Source organism: Cygnus olor, chromosome 5 (genome assembly GCF_009769625.2).
Source record: "Cygnus olor isolate bCygOlo1 chromosome 5, bCygOlo1.pri.v2, whole genome shotgun sequence".
NCBI classification, from domain to species: Eukaryota; Metazoa; Chordata; class Aves; order Anseriformes; family Anatidae; genus Cygnus; species Cygnus olor.
This window is the reverse complement of record NC_049173.1, coordinates 39,886,661-39,896,912: the sequence shown is the minus strand read 5'-3', so window position 1 is coordinate 39,896,912 and position 10,252 is coordinate 39,886,661. Positions and strand designations below refer to the sequence as shown.

Sequence of the window (10,252 nt, the reverse complement as noted above, 5' to 3'; positions counted from 1 at the left end):
TGTCATGAAATGCAAGATCGTGTACTAAATTGCTTGGCTAAAGCCTCATTAATACTCTTGTCTCCTCTTTCCTTGCCTTCTTTCTCTTTTCCTCCTTTCATCCCAGCAAATTCTCTACCAGAGGTGATATATATGTTTTTTTCGCTTGCTCATTTGCTGATGTTGAACTAAATAACTAGCCGCTTTCATTAATAACAAATTTCTTCATTGTTTATCTTGAATTTAAAGTTATTCTAAATTTTGTTTTAGCATGAGTGCTTTATAGGTATTGAACTAAATTTATGCTATCTTCTATGTATATTCAGGTGCAGTTTTGAAATGCTACAAACAAAATCCTTCTGGTCCTTAGGGTATTTGTTTAAATGCCATTTAAAAGGATAGCACAAATAACTACACATAGTAGGTTCAGATCGTTAAGTTGTTTTAGAAATCAGATTTGCAGCTGCTTATGCAGGGAAGCAAAAAAATGGTAGTTATTGCAAGCAAGCTGGAAACATCTGCTGTCAAAATCAGCTTGTCCTGTGATCAGCTTGTCCTATGATGATTTACATCCTTCTACTGCACAAATCAGTGGCTTCAGAGTTGCCGAATTTGATACATTTCAGTGCAAAATTGGTTACCCTGATCTGTGAAAATGGAAGTGCAAGCTCTGCTTTCATTAACACTTCAGCATTATTGCTGTTGTGACCAAACAGTGTCTGGGAAATAAAAATGAAATAAAATAAAGCAAACCACCACAACCTAGTGATGCATATAATGCTTCCTGCAATACCTTAACAGTAGGGTGGTGGTGTGTTTTTTTTTTTTTTTTGTGCCTGTAGGGTAGAGAGTAAAGAGCGAAAAGGAAAAGGATTGCTTGCTCTGAGCTGTAAAAGCAGCGCAGTTGGTTCTGGCAGTGAGGGGGTTGACTGACAGTCTGCAGTGCAGTGGAGTTTGCTGAGCTCCCTATATGGCTGTGGATTAGCTATATGCTAATACTGATAGGAGAAGAGGAGCTGTACTGAGCGCAGTGAGCTGCCGGTGGAGGCGAACAGAGTCTTAGCAGAGCTGACTCCTCAAGAGCCATGGCTGAAGGGGGTGAAGGAGGGGAAGATGAAATACAGTTCCTACGAACTGTAAGTATCTGCTTTTTACAGGCTATGTAGTACATGATTTTGTGTCTTATGCCTTATTCCTTTTCTGTTGTATTAAAAATAAAGTGTTATTTCTGTGCTGGGCTTTGCCAAATGGGGGAATCGATTTAGTCAGTGGAAAAAAAAAAAAGCAAGAATATGAGCTTTAATAGCATCAGGCATTCTCAGTGTATTCTTCCTTGAATCTGCTCAATAGCCAGTTTGGTATATGGAGACCTATTTCCGCTGTAACCCCCTGTGTTTGAAGCATCCCTGTCAACTTTGTACTTGGGTTTCTAAATGTAGCATGCCAAATATCTGACCTCTGAAACTTCTGTCTAGGTTAGATTTCACTGACATTAACAGAAGCTTTGCAAATAGGAGAGCCTGAAAATGATGAATAAACCAAGCAAGCCTTGATGACCTCTTCCAATAAACATGCACACAGAAGCACATTTGTGTATAGGGAATACCAACAGATGTCGATGTGGGGGCTCTGCAAATATTCTGGGGTCTTTTCTCTGCTTAAAAGAGGCTTATTTTAAAAGGACCTAAGGATTTATTTGGGAAGGGGTGTTAATTAGTGAAATAGCTTTCACTCGGTGTAATTTTCTATAAAGAGCCCTCACACCATTCTTTCCTAAGGCTTTACACAAATCGAATATGACAACCAATTTGGACTTTTACGCAGTGTTCCTACATTAATTTTTGGAAAGAGGATAATGCCCTTTTCATGTGTTATCTTGTCTCACTCATTATTTTTACCCTGCATGACTGTTTTGTTTTGTAACTAGCATGAAAAATGTGTGTATTCCCTCTCTCTTTCCATACTATCTTCACATTCATCACAAATAATGTTCCAGAAGGTCTCCCTTAGAGTTGAAATAACTTTAAAAGGATAAAGTCTCTAAAATAAAATGCGTTAAGGGCCCAAAGTAGAAGATGGCAAGCCTGATTTCTGGGAGGCTGGGAAAATTTATTTCTGAGAATAAAAGATAGGAGAGTGGTGAAGGTTGCTGCAGCTGATATAAATTGTTCAGGTGTGATGAAGTGTCATTAGCACTTTTAAGCCTGTGAGAATTTTGTGGTAGGGGGAAATGGATAACCACAATGAAGAATCCTTTCCAACATCCTTCCCTCTGACTGCACTTCTTACAAAAGTATCTGTATTACATAGTAGATTACTCCACCTTTAAGAGGTGGTGCTTTTATCTGAGGCTGGAGCTTTAAATGAATATCCTTCATCTTTTCACTTCCTAAGATGTTGCCTTAACTGAACAGTCTTTCTCAATGATGAAGTGAGGCACTTTGCCTGTTTATAGGTAGCCTATATGTGCCACGTGAGATGGCAATCTATGCAGCAATTTATGCTGCTGTGACCCTTTCTCATGCTTGTAGAACTCTATTGCACTTCTACCCAACAGATAAACAGAGATGGGGACAAAAAAGAGAAGCGGCAAGAGAGACTATGCAGAAATGTTTCTTTTACTAGGTGTTAGGAAATCTGTTACAGGAAAAAAAAAAAAAGGTGTCTAGTTTTCTTGGGAGCCCCAGTTTCTTTCCTGTGAACAGTCCTATCGGTTACCGTTGTCTCCTTCTGGGCTTCACCTTCATGGAGAAAGGATCAATCATTTCACAATAATAAATTCTTCCTTTCTTAGTACAGGTACTGAATGCTACAGTGATGTAAGCTTTCAGTACTTGTTACTTACAGGTTTTATTGCTGCCTAAACACTGTATTTGTATATACAAACATGAAGTACAGTAGCTCTTTAGAACTCTAACAGGGAAATTCCTGACTGATCAGGATCATTCCCAGAGGAGAATATTTTGGGGCATTTGAATTGTTAGTGAATGCTTTTCAGACTTGTGTAGCTGAATCTTTTGAAATTGTTGGTCTCCCTTTTCTTAGTTTTGCATCTGTTGGGAGAAGTGCTTTAGGATGTTATAAAGACCCCATTGCTGTCAGAGATAACTCTTTATTGGTGAGGTATAAAAGGAGATTAAACTGCTCTTGTTCAAAAAAATATCCTATGGTTTTCTTTTTTTTTTTTTTTTTTAAAGAGCAGAAGAATTAACTCTTAAAATGATACCTGTATTTATTTCTAGGGAGCAACAAACTTGTGGACATATTTTTAAATTTTGATGGCAATCTTTTCATTATCACTTTCTGCTCCAAAGCATTCCTCAGATTTGATTAATTTGGCAGCAATGGGGATGACAAAAAACTTGAGAACAAGTTCCAGAGGAGAGGATGAGAACGCTTCCACTGTTGTCATTGTTGTAGTAGTATGTATTCAGTACTCATTCAGTCCCAGTTATTGTGTAAAGCCTTTAATGTACAGTGATACTATTTAAAGGAAGATACTGCCAATAAATTGTAATTCTCTTTCTTTTCTTTTTTTTCCCTGACCTGTAAGTTCAGGATGAAGGAAATATATAAACACACACTTTTTCCTTATACTGCTACCTTGCTGCTGTGTCTTTGTTATGAAAGCTTTTTTTTTGATGTTCTGTTTCTTTAATGATGCTTGGAATTATTCCTCTAGTTTATAGTTGGTGGCATTCATCCAGATTTGACTCTGGGTACTCAGTGTTTGTGGGCATGCTTGTGTGGCATGGATAGAAGGGAGAAGCAAAGCCCTTGATTCACATGCATAGTATACAATACTGATATCTCTTAGTTTCCTGCCCTGGTAACATTTGTTCTTTATATGACTTTCCATGTGTTGTTTATTTGTTATTCATCCTAAGGTACGAATACATGAAAAATTTATGATAGTAACATATCTACAACATTAGTGAGAACAGGTATGTTAATTCGTGCTGTTTTGAGGTAACATGTTGAAGGATTTAGAGAGAATTTTGCTACCTTTGGCAAAGTGGACAAATGAGTGTAGAGCATTCTCATTCAAGCCTTTCCTAGCTACTGGGACTTAACTACTGTGACAAATTTGCAGTCTCTTCCTCTGTGGAAATTGTTCTCAAGTTCTTTGTCATTCCTACTGCTGTGAAATTAATCAAATATGAGGTGATACCTTGGAACATACAGCTTTCATGTTCCTCCATCAGGAATACCTACATAGTCACCCACTGACAGAGAGCATGAGCGGAGGTCACCCACACCCAAAGTACAGGAAGTATAGGAGCACTTTAAATGTAATGAAGCCTGCTAAAGTTACTTCCTAGCTTAGGGTCTGCATTATGGTGATGACATTGGTTAGTTGGTGACAAAGGCCTTTACACTTGATTCTTTTTGGACTCTTATTCCTTTAACAGTTTATGTCAATGACCTAATTTTAAACACTTTGATAAATGCGTCTAATCATCTAAACACTTACAGACAGGAATGGGACATTTTTTTCTGTCATAGACATGTAGTTATCTGCAATAATTAGCAGAATACTGGTTTTATGAAGATCTGGAATAGAATACATGGATTTTCTTTTTTTTTTTTTCAAGATCTAGACCATATACATAATGAGTTTACAGACTTCTTTTCAGGTATATTTTCCTTAATTACAGAATCAGAATCAAGGAATGTCTCGGGTTGGAAGGGACCTTAAAGATCATCTAGTTCCAACCCCCCTGCCATGTGCAGGGATTTTTGATCATTTGGATGTTAAATTCCTGTTCAGACTCAAGATAATTGGATGGTTTATCTAATTTTATATGTGGATACGTTTTCCTGTCTATATTTCTTGAAAATGAGGTTCTCTGTTGTCCAGATGTAGATGAGATGGGAAGTGATCTCAATTTTACAATATGAACTCGATTCAGTAAAGTACGAAGTTTCTATTAGTAATTAATTACTGGGGAAATACGGGAATTGTTCTTGGTGAGTTGTGCATTATTACATTTATATACAAGTGATATAGAATCTAATATATAATATAAGTCACAAAGGCTAAGAACACTTTAAGATCAAATTAATGGAATTTTCCTGAAGCTCCTTTGAGGGAGCTGGCACAGGTTCTGCTGCTTGAACAGCTGAATGTATCCCATGATATTGTCTTCAAATTAATCAGGACATTTGTCTGGTGTCACTGAAGTGTACTGCATTTCATGATGCATTACTTGTCTGTTAGTCACTTCCTTCTAGGAAAAAGAGTGAAATGGAAGAAAGAATAATTTTATATAAAATTTGAGTTACATCTAAGAATAGATATGTATTAGGATCTTCAGTGACTTTTTGAATTAAATGTTTATGTATCTGTGTGTTTATCTCTGTGTATTAAATCTTTCCCTTCTCATCATATTGCCACAACTTTTAACAACTGTGTAAGTGTATACTCTAAGAACAACAACAAAATTAAATTTCTGTTCTGTTTCTTCCACTTATTTTTAAATAAGTTATTCAATTACATTTCTTTTTTTCTTAAACTTTGTAAATAGCTATTGTGTTAATAAACAAGTCACTGTTCTTGCCTTTCTTGTCTTCCAGTTTCTACCATAGAAAGCACACTTAATTTTATTAATTTATCCAGAGTTAAGTTTCTTGTAGCATTCTTCTTTGTAAATAGCGTTGCTCTGATTATTTTTACCTATTGAATTGCCATTTCTACTCACTGCATGTGTTCTCACCTACATGAGTAAGTTCGCCCAGTTTGTCGCTATATGCAAAATTGTTACCTTATATGTATTCCTTGCCTGAGAGTATTTCCTTGAGAAAGATCTGGGTAATATTTTGTGATTGAGGTTGATAATATGACAGATTTTGCCAGTGCTGACATTGCGCATCATATGCTGTAGTACACTGTGAGTGATTGTTTTTGATGAAATACAAAGACAAGACCTGCAATCTTTCAACCCTTTTTAAGGCAGGATTTGAAACAAAAGCTCTACCACAGTATAAACATGACAATCATGCTTCAGCCTGTATAGTATGTCTGGTTTTAGCTCTGGACATGCAGGAGTAGTGACTATATCTGTGTCAGAGCTATTTGATTCATTTGTAACAATTAATCTCTCTTCTGGGATGAAATTGTCTCATTCAAGCAGATATTTCAGGCTCCAGGCAAGGAACAGTTCTTTGGGGAAAATGCACCACGTTTAGATATAAATTGAAACACATTTCTTAAGTAGTTTGATACATATCATATGATGAAAGTTGTTTGAAATTTATTTAATGACTGGAATTTTGTAGCTCCTGCCCAGGAATAGACGGATAAATGATGTAGTCACAACTGCATTATAAATACATAGAATTTGACATCATTTGTCTTGATGTACTTGGATCTTGCTTGTTTTCTGAGTAGAGATCTTGTGATTTGTTCTGAGCTTTTGGTACAGATGCTGAAAAAATAAAATGTTTATGCCCCCAAATCTTCCAATTAAAATAAGATAACAGAGAAAGACAAAAAGGGAATATAAGAAAGCAGTGAAAAGATACACACCATGTTGCTACATAGTTATTTTTGTGTTCTAGTTTCAGAAACAGTTATAAAGTTGTGCTGGTGTCAGGAGGAGGAGAAAAAAAGCTTTAAGTATTCTGGAAAAAATGAAATTGCAAGCTGATAGCTTATTGGAAGAATATAAAGGAGGGCAGAAAGGAGAAAAGGTCAATACAGTTTTTGAAGATGTAACAAGGGGACAATGAGGAGTTGCATCAAGATTAGTTGGAGAGAAATTGGATTTCACCTCTATCAATGAAAGGTAGATGAGTTTAAGACTCCTGAAGGTGTTAGTGTTACAGGTTAGAGAAGGCACGTGTGTTTGGTCGGTTTCCCTGATACCATTCTTGTTTGGCATGAAATCTATACAATAGACTGTAAATGTATTTTTCCCTGTAAGGAAGTAAAGCAATATCATTCAGAGATGCATTGTACAACATTGCATGTAGTATTATATATGATGATCTTCTAAAATCTAAAGCCACATCAAACACACATGCTTCTCCTATTCCTTTTCTGCCAGCTGAAGTTTTTCTCATGTCAACAGTAATTTTCTTCTCTATTAACTATGTGCATTAAAGTTATGAACATATTCTTTCTCATTTTCCAGTCTTCAGCGCTGTGAGATGTTACACTTAATGAAACAGAGTTGCAGTTTTGCCTGTTCATATTGGCCCAGTCTATACCAGCTAAAAAACGAAGTAGCATTGCATTACGTGACATTATCATCATGCTTTACTACTGTTCCCTTCTACAGCTTAAATTTAAAAATTGCTGTTTAAAAAAAGAAGTGCATGTTTTAGAATATACTACATACAGGTGGTTGTTACAAATAATTTTAAGATTGAATGTAGTTGTCTTAGATCTAACCCCTTGTCAGTGTCCCCCTTGTCACATATTACTGATAATGCACGTATGCTGAAATAACATCGAATTTGCTGAAGTCTGCTGAAATAACATCAAAAGGAAAACTCTTAAATCTCACCTCAGAGAATCAACATGTTAAAGCATTTTTGATAGGACTTGTGACTATGCAATAGTCCTAAATGAATACTCCAAGCATATATTTCCCATCTTCCCCCTAGTCCCACTGGTGGCTGATGTAGGGATTGACTTCTGCACAAACTCTGTTTCTTGGTATCTGAAGGAGCAATTAGTATCTTCAGTGATAAACTAGTGATGTTCCCATGGTTTTATAGAATATAGAAAGTGATCTCTGTGCCTTTTTTCTAATCCTCTGCCATGGTGACTGGGTATGATTCGTATTGAAACCCAGCTGTTAATATTGCTTCTTTCTCAGTTCCCATGACAGTGCTGTGACCACGTCGCCAAATACTGCCGGGTGCATTAGATACAGATTCCAAAAATTAAAACAGAATTTTAGGCAGGGAAGAGGGAAAATAGATTTGGCACACAGTTATTTAGGATACATTGAATTTGGTGACAGGATGCTGCTTTATAGTTGTGTATTTCTTGACTTCGTTCATGAAATGTGTATTTTTCCAAAGGACACTTAATAGCAGTGCAGATGACTAATAAGTATAGACCTCTATGGATTGTAAAATCATCTCTATTTAGGAAAACAATTGCAAGCATAAACACACTTTAGAAGATACAGAAAGAAAATAGGAGGCATTAGTGTATGCCTCAATGAATACTTTGGTTTATTTGCTCAGCGTAGAAATTTAATTTGAACATTATGCTTGCCCTGCACTTGCAGGGCAAGCAGGCGATCAGGCCCAGTCAGCATGGGTTTATGAAAGGTAGGTCCTGCTTGACGAACCTGATCTCCTTCTATGACAAAGTGACGCGCTTGGTGGATGAGGGAAAGGCTGTGGATGTGATCTACCTTGACCTCAGTAAGGCTTTTGACACCGTTCCCCACAACATTCTCCTCAAGAAACTGGCTGCTCGGGGCTTGGACTGGCGTACGCTTCGCTGGGTTAGAAACTGGCTGGATAGCCGGGCCCAGAGAGTTGTGGTGAATGGAGTCAAATCTGGTTGGAGGCTGGTCACTAGTGGTGTCCCCCAGGGCTCGGTACTGGAGCCGGTCCTCTTTAATATCTTTATCGATGATCTGGATGAGGGCGTCCAGTGCACCCTCAGTAAGTTTGCAGATGACACCAAGCTAAGTGCGTGTGTCGATCTGCTCGAGGGCAGAAAGGCTCTGCAGGAGGATCTGGATAGGCTGGAGCGATGGGCTGAGGTCAACTGTATGAAGTTCAACAAGGCCAAGTGCCGGGTCCTGCACCTGGGGCGCAACAACCCCAAACAGAGGTACAGGCTGGGAGATGAGTGGCTGGAAAGCTGCCTGGCAGAGAAGGACCTGGGAGTACTGGTTGATAGTCGGCTGAATATGAGCCAGCAGTGTGCTCAGGTGGCCAAGAAGGCCAACAGCATCCTGGCCTGTATAAGAAGCAGTCTGGCCAGCAGGTCTAGGGAAGTGATTGTCCCCCTGTACTGGGCTCTGGTGAGGCCACACCTCGAGTACTGTGTTCAGTTTTGGGCCCCTCGCTACAGGAAGGACATGGGCGTGCTCGAGCGAGTCCAGAGAAGGGCAACAAAGCTGGTGAGGGGTCTGGAGAACAAGTCTTACGAGGAGCGGCTGAGGGAGCTGGGGTTGTTCAGCCTGGAGAAGAGGAGGCTCAGGGGCGACCTTAACGCTCTCTACAGTTACCTTAAAGGAGGCTGTAGAGAGGTGGGGGTTGGTCTGTTCTCCCACGTGCCTGGTGACAGGACGAGGGGGAATGGGTGAAAGTTGCGACAGGGGAGTTTTAGGTTGGATGTTAGGAAGTACTTCTTTACCGAAAGGGTTATTAAGCATTGGAACGGGCTGCCCAGGGAGGTGGTGGAGTCACCATCCCTGGAGGTCTTTAAAAGACGTTTAGATGTAGAGCTTAGCGATATGGTTTAGTGGAGTACTTAGTGTTAGGTCGGAGGTTGGACTCGATGATCTTGAGGTCTCTTCCAACCTAGAAATCTGTGTCTGTGTCTGTGTCTGTTTTTAATGTCATTAAGAAGTCGCCAGACAATTCCTTACGCCTGTTAGAATATTTTTGGAGAGTACATGTTCCTGTACACATAACAAATGATCAACTATCTTAGAAAATCCAGGCAAATAGGAACGCATGATGTAAGATGAAATATATCAGGAACTTGAATATCTGTGTGTAGATACCTGTTTTAAGTAACCTTAATCCCTGTAGACCTCAGATTACACTAGCAAAACAGCATACTTTTTTTTTCCAATTCTTTTGCCATAGTTACTGTTAGTGTGAAGAAAGAATGAGAAATTATGCACATCGTTGTCTATAATCAAGGTGTTAATTGCATTCAGAGATATCTGCAGGAAAGACAGGGGACCATACCTACCCTTCATACACGTTGGAGTTTTATACTCTAGAATTGGTTTCTAGAAAACTGATAACAGCTAAATCAAGAAATGAATTTTTGGGTTAGTTACATTATTCTTGGAAATTATTTCTTTCAAGGGACAAAAAAAAATAGATGTGAAGGCTTACTCTTCATTGTTCTTTATGGAATGAGGGGTATATTAATTGTTTATTACTGGCAAGTAAGTGTGCAATTACACTGCTTATATTGCCAACTGTGCCAGGTTCTGACCAAAGGTAAAGAAATGTCGATATGTATACTATTTGTAGTTTGATTCCAAGTAAATTGTGTTGCATTAACAGTAAATTAAGTGGGAACTATAGAAGCAGAATGTGGTAGCAGTATTTGGACTCT

General features: G+C 38.4%; 1 protein-coding gene across 1 annotated transcript in view; it reads left to right on the top strand.

The window, feature by feature from the left end:
* Nucleotides 1-883: 883 nt before the first annotated feature.
* The window catches only part of RYR3 (ryanodine receptor 3), a 227,184-nt gene continuing 217,815 nt past the window's right edge, over nt 884-10,252 (top strand). The window contains 1 exon segment of the mRNA XM_040558359.1: nt 884-1,115. Within this exon segment, the coding sequence (XP_040414293.1) occupies nt 1,065-1,115 (51 nt within the window). The 5' untranslated portion in view covers nt 884-1,064.